The 10,976-nt window shown below is 44.4% G+C and overlaps 1 protein-coding gene across 2 annotated transcripts in view; it reads right to left on the bottom strand.

Annotated features, from left to right (window-relative positions):
- Nucleotides 1-6,809, bottom strand: part of LOC135558221 (kin of IRRE-like protein 1) — a 132,072-nt gene extending 125,263 nt beyond the window's left edge. For both annotated transcript variants that reach the window (XR_010458331.1, XM_064991949.1), the window contains exon 1: nucleotides 6,419-6,809. Coding sequence is in view for 1 of the 2 variants with exons in the window: in XM_064991949.1 (XP_064848021.1) it covers nucleotides 6,419-6,464 (46 nt within the window). In the remaining variant the exon portion in view is untranslated. The remainder of the gene's footprint in view (nucleotides 1-6,418) is intronic.
- Between the last annotated feature and the right edge of the window lie 4,167 nt (nucleotides 6,810-10,976).

Raw genomic sequence — 10,976 nt, forward strand, 5'->3', positions numbered from 1 at the left:
TTATAGAACTATTTCTCTCTATACCATTTGTATTTCATATACCTTTGACTATTGGATGTTCTTATAGGCACTTTAGTATTGCCAGTGTAACAGTATAGCTTCCGTACCTCTCCTCGCTCCTACCTGGGCTCGAACCAGGAACACAACGACAACAGCCACCCTCGAAGAGCGTTACCCATGCAGAGCAAGGGGAAAAACTATTCCAAGTCTCAGAGCGAGTGACGTTTGAAACGCTATTAGCGCGCACCCCGCTAACTAGCTAGCCATTTCACATCACATCGTTACACCAGCCTAATCTCGGGAGTTGATAGGCTTGAAGTCATAAACAGCGCAATGCTTGACGCACAACGAAGAGCTGCTGGCAAAACGCACAAAAGTGCTGTTTGAATGAATGCTTATGAGCCTGCTGGTGCCTACCATTGCTCAGTCAGACTGCTCTATCAAATCATAGACTTAATTATAACATAATAAAACACACAGAAATGCGAGCCTTAGGTCATTAATATGGTCGAATCCGGAAACTATCATCTCAAAAACAAGACATTTATTCTTTCAGTGAAATACGGAACTGTTCCGTATTTTATCTAACTGTTGGCATCCATCAGTCTAAATATTCCTGTTACATTGCACAACCTTCAATGTTATGTCATAATTACGTAAAATTCTGGTAAATTAGTTCGCAATGAGCCAGGCTGCCCAAACTGTTGCAAATACCGTGACTCTGCGTGCAATGAACGCAAGAGAAGTGACACAATTTCACCTGGTTAATATTGCCTGCTAACCTGGATTTGTTTTAGCTAAATATGCAGGTTTAAAAATGTATACTTGTGTATTGATTTTAAGAAAGGCATTGATGTTTATGGTTAGGTGCACGTTGGAGCAACGACATTCCTTTTTCGCAAATGCACACTGCATCGATTATATGCAACGCAGGACACGCTAGATAAACTAGTAATATCATCAACCATGTGTAGTTATAACTAGTGATTATGATTGATTAAGTTTAATGCTAGCTAACAACTTACCTTGACTTCTTACTGCATTCGCTTAACAGGCGGGCTCCTCGTGAGGCAGGTGGTTAGAGCGTTGGACTAGTTAACTGTAAGGTTGCAAGATTGAATCCCTGAGCTGACAAGGTAAAAATCTGTCGTTCTGCCCCTGAACAAGGAGGTTAACCCACTGTTCCTAGGCCGTCATTGTCAAGTAAGAATGTGTTCTTAACTGACTTGCCTAGTTAAATAAAAGGTGTAAAAATAAATAAATAAATATATATTTTTTTTAAATCAGTGTCCAAAATGCCCGATTTCCGATTGATATGAAAACTTGAAATCGGCCCTAATTAAAATCGGCCATTCTGATTAATCGGTTGAACTCTAGAAGAGACAGGGATGGGAGACGGGGGTTCAATATTGTTTTGTAGTATTTACTCTTTTGGGTCACTACTTAGATATTCCTATTCTGACAAGGAAGGAGTGTTGACTGACTGACTGATATCATCACTGAATAGTAGTGGTATAGGACTGTAAACATTGAAGACTAATTTGTTGGTATAGTATTACATGCCTTCACCATTTTGTTTGTTATGGGTAGGCTATTGATAGTGTAATCATAAGTGAATAAAGCTGTATGAATGGCTGAGGTAATAGAGGTGTTGATATAAGGAACAGGACCGGCGCGTGGTGTAGGCAGGTACACTGCACGCGCACCAGAGGGCGCTCTACTCAACAAACGCTGATTAGCAGATCCAACTGCACCGACAGGAGAGAATGATTGGCCATAATTAAACAGATCCCCGCTCACAGAACCCAGCCTAACGCCAAAATGAATCAAAGCAGTCGTTGGAGCTGCTATTCGAACGCCATGAAGTTTCGACTGACATTTCCATAGCTACAGAAACGGTGTTGGACACGGTGGACTGGGATACTCGATCAATGGACGTGGTAACATATATCATTCAGTAATCCTTGTTGAGAAATGTATTTTCACCTAAAGGTAAAATATTTTATTAATTTGCTTGTCCTCTGTCTGTAGACAAGTGCAGGCGAGGCGACCTGCATGCTGAGTATTCTCGGATATCCCCGACCTTGGTGCAACATAGGTCTATTAGCAACACTGTTACATTGCCAGAGGCAAACCACGTCTTGGGAGACGACATGCTGAAAGGGAGAGACATGACTATAGGCTACGCTCACTGTAGGCTACGCTCACTGTAGGCTACGTTCACTGTAGGCTACGCTCACTGTAGGCTACGCTCACTGTAGGCTACGCTCACTGTAGGCTACGCTCACTATAGGCTACGTGTCCATGCCAAACACAGAGAGATCTGGTGACTCATGTTACTTTCTAATCGGGCTGGAGCTTTTCAGTTCTAATTGCCCATGTTCATTCAAGAAGGGTGCAATTGTGGCCCGCAATTCGGTGCGTTCCTGAATGTGGGCTGTCCTGCCTCTGCAGGAACTCTTTTAATACTTCTATTGGTCCATTTTTTAGTTAGGACAGGCGGGAGGCAGGGTGCTTCAGTACCTATGTGGCAATAATGCACAATAATGTTGGATGCCAACCGCCGACAAACCCAATATTTGGGCACTGTTTTCCCGCAGTTCTGTTATTGATGGCGAGGGCAGGCGTTTAGCTTAGCCAGTCCTAACGAGGACTCCGGTACACAGCAGGCAGGAGGCGAGGGAGACACCAAGATAGCTAGCACACGGTGTCGCTAACTACCAAGGTAGCTAGTACACAGTGTTGCCCTAGCCTCCAGATATAGTGTCCTTCACCTCCATCTGTCATGCAAGGTTTTATCCTGTACACAGGAGGCAGGGGCAACACCGTGTGCTAGCTAGCAAGCTAGCACTGCTAGCCCACGGTGTCGCTAAGTAGTTAGCTAACACACAGTGTTGCCCCAGCCTCCAGATATAGTGTCCTTCACCTCCATCTGTCATGCAAGGTTTTATCCTGTACACAGGAGGCGGGGGCAACACCGTATGCTAGCTAGCAAGCTAGCACTGCTAGCCCACGGTGTCGCTAAGTAGTTAGCTAACACACAGTGTTGCCCCAGCCTCCAGATATAGTGTCCTTCACCTCCATCTGTCATGCAAGGTTTTATCCTGTACACAGGAGGCGGGGGCAACACCGTGTCCTAGCTAGCAAGCTAGCACTGCTAGCCCACGGTGTCACTAAGTAGTTAGCTAACACACAGTGTTGCCCCAGCCTCCAGATATAGTGTCCTTCACCTCCATCTGTCATGCAAGGTTTTATCCTGTACACAGGAGGCGGGGGCAACACCGTGTCCTAGCTAGCAAGCTAGCACTGCTAGCCCACGGTGTCACTAAGTAGTTAGCTAACACACAGTGTTGCCCCAGCCTCCAGATATAGTGTCCTTCACCTCCATCTGTCATGCAAGGTTTTATCCTGTACACAGGAGGCAGGGGCAACACCGTATGCTAGCTAGCAAGCTAGCACTGCTAGCCCACGGTGTCGCTAAGTAGTTAGCTAACACACAGTGTTGCCCCAGCCTCCAGATATAGTGTCCTTCACCTCCATCTGTCATGCAAGGTTTTATCCTGTACACAGGAGGCGGGGGCAACACCGTGTGCTAGCTAGCAAGCTAGCACTGCTAGCCCACGGTGTCGCTAAGTAGTTAGCTAACACACAGTGTTGCCCCAGCCTCCAGATATAGTGTCCTTCACCTCCATCTGTCATGCAAGGTTTTATCCTGTACACAGGAGGCAGGGGCAACACCGTGTGCTAGCTAGCAAGCTAGCACTGCTAGCCCACGGTGTCACTAAGTAGTTAGCTAACACACAGTGTTGCCCTAGCCTCCAGATATAGTGTCCTTCACCTCCATCTGTCATGCAAGGTTTTATCCTGTACACAGGAGGCGGGGGCAACACCGTGTGCTAGCTAGCAAGCTAGCACTGCTAGCCCACAGTGTCGCTAAGTAGTTAGCTAACACACAGTGTCGCCCCAGCCTCCAGATATAGTGTCCTTCACCTCCATCTGTCATGCAAGGTTTTATCCTGTACACAGGAGGTGGGGGCAACACCGTGTGCTAGCTAGCAAGCTAGCACTGCTAGCCCACGGTGTCGCTAAGTAGTTAGCTAACACACAGTGTTGCCCCAGCCTCCAGATATAGTGTCCTTCACCTCCATCTGTCATGCAAGGTTTTATCCTGTACACAGGAGGCGGGGGCAACACCGTGTCCTAGCTAGCAAGCTAGCACTGCTAGCCCATGGTGTCGCTAAGTAGTTAGCTAACACACAGTGTCGCCCCAGCTTCCTGCCTGCTGTGCTAGTGGGAGGTGGTTGTGAGCGGTAGACAGTGTCCTTCGCCCCCCCCCCACCTGTTTCCCACAGTTCCGTTAAACAACAGTGAGGGCAGGTGTTTGACCAGGGGTGAAAGTGAGGCGATACGGCGTCCCAGCAAAATAAATAGTGGAAGTGCACTGTGTCAGTAAAACGTGAGCCTATCACAATTAATACAACATGCCCAAAAAAATATAGGCTATTACACCACTATTTATCATTACTGCATGTCAGCCGCATGAAAAAAAGTGAATTACCTGGAAACCGGTTGGTATTCGCTCCAAATTGCATTGTGGTTTGAGGCAGAGAGCTCGCAGACAAGGCCGGAGATGAGTGGCAGAGAGCTCGCAGACAAGGCCGGAGATGAGTGGCCGAGAGCTCACAGACAAAGCAGGAGATGAGTGGCCGAGAGCTCGCAGACAAGGCCGGAGATGAGTGGCAGAGAGCTCGCAGACAAGGCCGGAGATGAGTGGCAGAGAGCTCGCAGACAAGGCCGGAGATGAGTGGCCGAGAGCTCGCAGACAAGGCCGGAGATGAGTGGCCGAGAGCTCGCAGACAAGGCCAGAGATGAGTGGCAGAGAGCTCGCAGACAAGGCCAGAGATGAGTGGCAGAGAGCTCGCAGACAAGGCCGGAGATGAGTGGCAGAGCGCTCACAGACAAGGCCAGAGATGAGTGCTCGAGAGGAGTAGGGAGGGCCCGCAATTTGGGCAGTGCACGTTGAAAATACCAAATAGACAATTGTTGAGTTGCGATTGTCAGTGAAAAGCAGAGAGGCCCAGCCAGGCGTATCGCAATATTTAAAAACACAGTTGCGCAAAAACTGTTTGGAAAGCAAATGGTTATTGCTGTAAAGAGATGACAAAGAAAAGGGTCCCGAGTGGTGCAGCGGTCTAAGGCACTGCATCTCAGTGTTAGAGGTGTCACTAGACAGCCTGGTTCGAATCCAGACTGTATCACACCCGGCCGTGATTGGGGGTCCCATAGGGCTGGGCACAACTGATCCAGCGTTGTCCAGGTTGCCGGTGTAGTTAAATAAATAAAAAATCTGTATTTTGGTTATCAAAATTCTTAACTTTAATTGTATTTGTATCTTCCCTTCTCGTAGGCCAATTATATAGATCAGACAACATATTCTTACTGATAAGTTTGTCAGTGTCAGCAGAGTAAGCTACCCTGTAATTGTCGTAGTATAAAAAAAATGCATGGGGCACTAAGGTTGTCCCATACCACTAAGAAATGTAATATAATTACTGATCCACATTCAAAAGCGTCACACAAGCGGTGCGGTTGTTCATGAAGGAACTAATGAGATGCTCGAGGGGGGCGTTCCTGCAGGTGCACGAATGCCGACGTACAGGAACGCCCCGAATTTCGGGGCTGCAATTGCACACTATTGGTTCAATCAATCTCTCTCTGGCACACCATGTGCTTTAAATAGCCTAGTAATATGCGCGTTTTTACAGTTTCCCCGCGATATAGGGCTAAAGCATATTGTTGGGCCATATACATTTAGTTGTGTGAATCATTTTGATTAATGCATGCCAATGGTCAGATCAAACCACTAGCCTACATACAGTTCAGCTGATCTCTCTCACTCTCTCTGCGCCTGGTAAAGGCTGCGTGAACTCGTAATTGTGGAAATATGAACCGAATGTCACTATTCTGATTTCTCCGTTTCTCATACCATGTTTTCAGGGAGACCACGAATAATGCCTCCGTTCCCATCATGAACTACTGTCAAATAAAGCTATTCCAGTATAATATTATACATGCAATTTAACAGACGCTTTTACCAAAAGCGACTTACACTTATGCGTGCATTCATTTGACATATGAGTGGTCCCAGGAATCAAATCCAACACTACCCTGGCTTTACAAGCGCCATGCTCTCTCTAACAACTGAGCTACAAAGGACAGGATAAAATTGCAACACGGCTGAAACATAGAATGTGAAACACACAGTATTCAGTGGCCAAAGAGGTAGGCTATGGAAAGACGGACAAGAAGATATTTTTTTATGATTCTAACTTTTCCTATTTTCCTTCTGCTTCCATTGGATAGAAACAGAATACGTACAAATGCAAGCAGATGACCAGCGGGCTTCAGTTTTCCTCACCTTTGTTAAAACTGACAGCCAAAGTTATTATCCACAAACTCAGCATGATTCAGCCGAGTGCATTCAAAATCACCTCTTCAAAGTCTGTTCTGCTCTGTAAAGACACCATCAATTCCCTCTAGAAAATAGTTTACTCGCCAGCAACGGGAATAATGTTGTAATCCGTTGATCGCCAATTGCAGCGGTTTTGCTTCGTCTCCGGTTCGCGTGCCCCCTTGGCTTTACCTTATTTTGTGCTATCCCCACTTATTTCTTATTTCCTTCCATTCGATCCCAGCCTCTTTACTCTGGCTGCGTGTACAGCGCCGATCCGTATTTCCATTCACTGAGAGCGAAATCCTCTTGGTTTTTCTTCTTGCTTCCTCTACACGGAATCAACAGAGAACGAACCTCCTACTCCAAAAATCACAGTGTTTTTACTCTGCAAACGGGGAATAGCGCTTTTGTAAGAGTTGACTTGGGGAATTGCACACTGTAGCCTGGTCATCAGACTCAGTTATCCTCTTTCACGAATGTCCATTAGTGCCATTCAACCAGTTAATTATTATTGTCTGTCTGTCATCAGTGATACGTGCAGTGGCTACCCATCATTCAGTGTAGGTGGGTCAGAGTCCCACCTGTTTTGAGTCCCATCTGTTTTGCAAAAAATATATATGTATATTGTTGTTGTTGTTTGCCTGTTTCGCATGTTATTTTGGCATTAATACGTTTCACATATCAGTTTGCAAACAATGTAAAAAACAAACAAAAAAACAACAACATTGAGCTAATAAAGCAGCATACAAACATGGTCTCTTTTTTGCTTTCTTGATTAAGGCGGCTCTAAAATGCAGGTGTTTCAGCCTAACTCAGTGGCTTCTGTGGTGGTGGGGCAGCCAGCGGAAAATATTGAGCAGGGGTTGGTAATGTTCTCTGGTTGCGCCGTGATTGGCTCAGTGTTCTGTCACTCATGGGGGCACTACGTCACCGGGAAATCTACAGGGAGGGCTCGAAAATTCAAGCCCCTTGGGTGCTGCCATAGATTTACATTAGAAGTGACAATCCAATAAGACTCAAGGTCATTGTCCACAGATAAAATGATGTCAAATCACGTTATATCTACCATAGCTTTGATTGGACTGATCATGTCAACATCATACTTAAAAAATCTTAGCTAGCAAGCTAGACAAGCAGTCATCATCTTTGAAGAGAAATTATAGATAAAAACGTATCGGTGCTCATTGGCCATTGGACATAAACATTAAACAAGAAGTTGGAAATCGCAAATTCAACAATGAGTGGTTTGGAAGGAATCAGTGGTAAACTACAAGCGTTGCAAAGCAGTCACTAGCCTGCTATTCAGTGGAGTGGGTGTGTGGTCCAAGTCTGGGTTTAAGGGTCTCTTTTCCAAGCTTAAAATTATAAACATTCAACCCAATGGGCCAGAAAAGGTTGAATACATTGGCTATGCTGTCAATCCAGCATTACTTCTGCCACATTCAAAACAACTGAATGAACTGTTTTGCTGCCAGAGAAGGCTCCGCTGATATTTGATAGCTGATAGGTGTAGCAGTGGTAAGGATTCACTCCATGGCGCTTTATGTAGGGCCTAACAGTTTGTGGGCACATACTATATCTAAGAAAGTAATACTTTATGTTGTGCTGTAGCTGTTAGTAGCCCAAGTGCCTCACCCTAATAATTTGGTCCTTTTCCCCCAGATAACTTAGCCTACTGTTCTGACTTGGTGGTGCACATGTATAGCCTATAGCCTGTTTTAGGGGAATGTAATCATTGAATATTGTAATAGCTTTCATTGTTTGCATATATGCCCCCTTTATTTATCATACGGTTCAGACTTGGTGTACAGGGAGAATACTGTAAGAAGGGCCCATGTTCTGAATTCTGTCGCTGTACATTTCAAAAGTGCTGAACAAATAGTTGCTGACTACGTCCGTCCTAGCTCGCTCAAATTGCGGATTGCCTCTTATCTGCTCTTCGTCCCCTTATGCCAAAGTTTGTACATCGCAATTGTCAGTAGAAACCACATTTGTCTAATTAAGAAAGTCAGCCAAAGTCAGCTATGTTTTTTTTTTAAGGCAGTAAATGAGGCTGTGGCTTTGCTGGCATGCATCAAACATTTTTTGGGGGGAGTTTTCCCAACCAAGATTTATATGCTAAAATCTCCATTGGAGAGGGGTAGGCCTGTGTGCTTTTCACCATATACCCCATATAGGGTTTAGTCTACTCTGTCAATAGCCGTATGAACACTGTATGTATTTTAAAATCAAATCAAATTGTATTTGTCACATGCGCCAAATACAACAGGTGTAGACCTGACAGTGAAATACGTACTCAAGAGCCCTTAACCAATCATGCAGTTTTAAGAAAAATACCTACAAAAACTAAGAAATAAAGTAACAAATAATTAAAGAGCAGCAGTAAAATAACAATAGCGAGGCTATAAACAGGAGGTACCGGTACAGAGTACATGTGCGGGGGCACCGGTTAGTCGAGGTAATTGAGGTAATATATACATGTGGGTAAAGTTATTAAAGTGACATGCATCGAAAATAACAGAGAGTAGCAGCAGCGTAAAAGAGGGGGAGGGGCAATGCAAGTAGTCTGGGTGGCCATTTGATTTGACATTCAGTAGTCTTATGGCCTGGGGTAGAAGCTGTTTAGAAGACTCTTGCACCTAGACTTGGTGCTCTGGTACCGCTTGCCGTGTGGTAGCAGAGATAACAGCCTATGACCTGGGTGGCTGGAGTCTTTGACCATTTTTTGGGCCTTCCTCTGACACTGCCTGTTATAGAGGTCCTGGATGGCAGGAAGCTTGGCCCCAGTGATGTAATTTTTAGGTATAAAGTCACTCACACACACATGTAATATTTATCCTGATCATAAAGAACTTTGAATAAGATACTTTATGAGGACTAAAGAATTGTGGCACATGTTTGTTTTTTTCAGGACTTGGCTACATTGACTATGTACTTTCAGGTCAAACCTCAGATGCTCCCCCAAACAGGCAGAAAGAGACAGACGAAAGGAGACAGATAGAGAGAGATGGAGGGACAGAGAGAGAAAGACAGTGGTAAAGAGAGCGTGAATCACTCGGTGGGTGCTTTAATGAACAATACTGCCCTCTGTTGGTTTCTTTCCTACATGCCATACATACAATTAATTGGCATATGTACTATATATTGGCCCATACCATAGAGAATGAGACAAGCCTCTGGTGGCCAAAAGGCCATTTTAGCATGGGAAAAGCCATGGAGGGCTTCCACAATTTTAAAGTAGTCAACTGGGTGGGGATTTTTGCGGGTTGTAGTCTCAATGGCGCTGGCCATGCTGTCACAGACGCTATAACAGCACAGATGTAAAGATGAGTCCTCTATCTATTTCTATGGACTTTTCATACAAAGGCATGTGTAGGTAGGTAGACCCATACATACAATTGCATGTTTACATCATTTAGCAGGTGTTCTTTTTATTCTGGTTAGAACCAGTTTGCACTGCTCTGTGAAGGGAGTAGTACACAGCGTTGTACCAGATCTTCAGTTTCTTGGCAACTTCATCGCATGGAATAGCCTTCATTTCTGAGAACAAGAATAGGCTGACGAGTTTCAGAAGAAAGGTCTTTGTTTATGGCCATTTTGACCCTGTAATCGAACCCACAAATGCTGATGCTCCAGATACTCAGCTAGTCTGAAGGCCAGTTTTATTGCTTCATTAATCAGAACAACAGTTTCCAGCTGTGATAACATAATTGCAAAATTATTTTCTAATGATCAATTAGCCTTTTAAAATAATAAACGTGGATTAGCTAACACAACGTGCCATTCGTACACAGGAGGGATGGTTGCTGATAATGGGCCTCTGTACGCCTATGTAGATATTCCATAAAAAAATCTGCCGTTTCCAGCTACAATAATAATTTACAAAATTAACAATGTCTACACTGTATTTCTGATCGATTTGATGTTATTTTAATTAATGGACAAAAAATTTGCTTTTCTTTCAAAACAAGGACATTTCTAAGTGACACCAAACTCTTGAACGGTAGTGTATAAAAAAATACAAATAATTGTTGCCTCAGGGATTGAAACAAACCAACAACCTTTCATTTACTGGCCCAACACTCTTAACTGCTGGGCTAACTTCTGCCCGTGTAGGTAAAACCATCCATACAAGACATTAGCATGTGTAGTTGAGCAGCCCATCCATACAAGACATTGGAATGTGTAGTTAGGTAAGCCCTGTTTTGTCGGTCATCCTCTGCAGTACCATTCCTCACAGGAAATCGGTCTATAAATAGTTGTTCAGGTGAATATCCATTGTGAAGCAAAGGAGACAGATGGGCCTGTCCCAAATGACACCTTATAGTGAGTGTACTAATTTTGGAGAGAGCCCAATAGGCTCTGGTCAAAAGTAGTGCATTATATAGGTAATAGGGTGTCATTTGGGACACACATCATGTACATAATGCAACATCAATTGTGAGGATTCTACGAGCTTCCATACAATTTGAATGCAAAATGATTGTGACTGACAGACACAGCCATTGGTTACACAACAAGT

The sequence above is a fragment of the Oncorhynchus masou genome, chromosome 17 (genome assembly GCF_036934945.1).
Source record: "Oncorhynchus masou masou isolate Uvic2021 chromosome 17, UVic_Omas_1.1, whole genome shotgun sequence".
Lineage (NCBI taxonomy): Eukaryota > Metazoa > Chordata > Actinopteri > Salmoniformes > Salmonidae > Oncorhynchus > Oncorhynchus masou.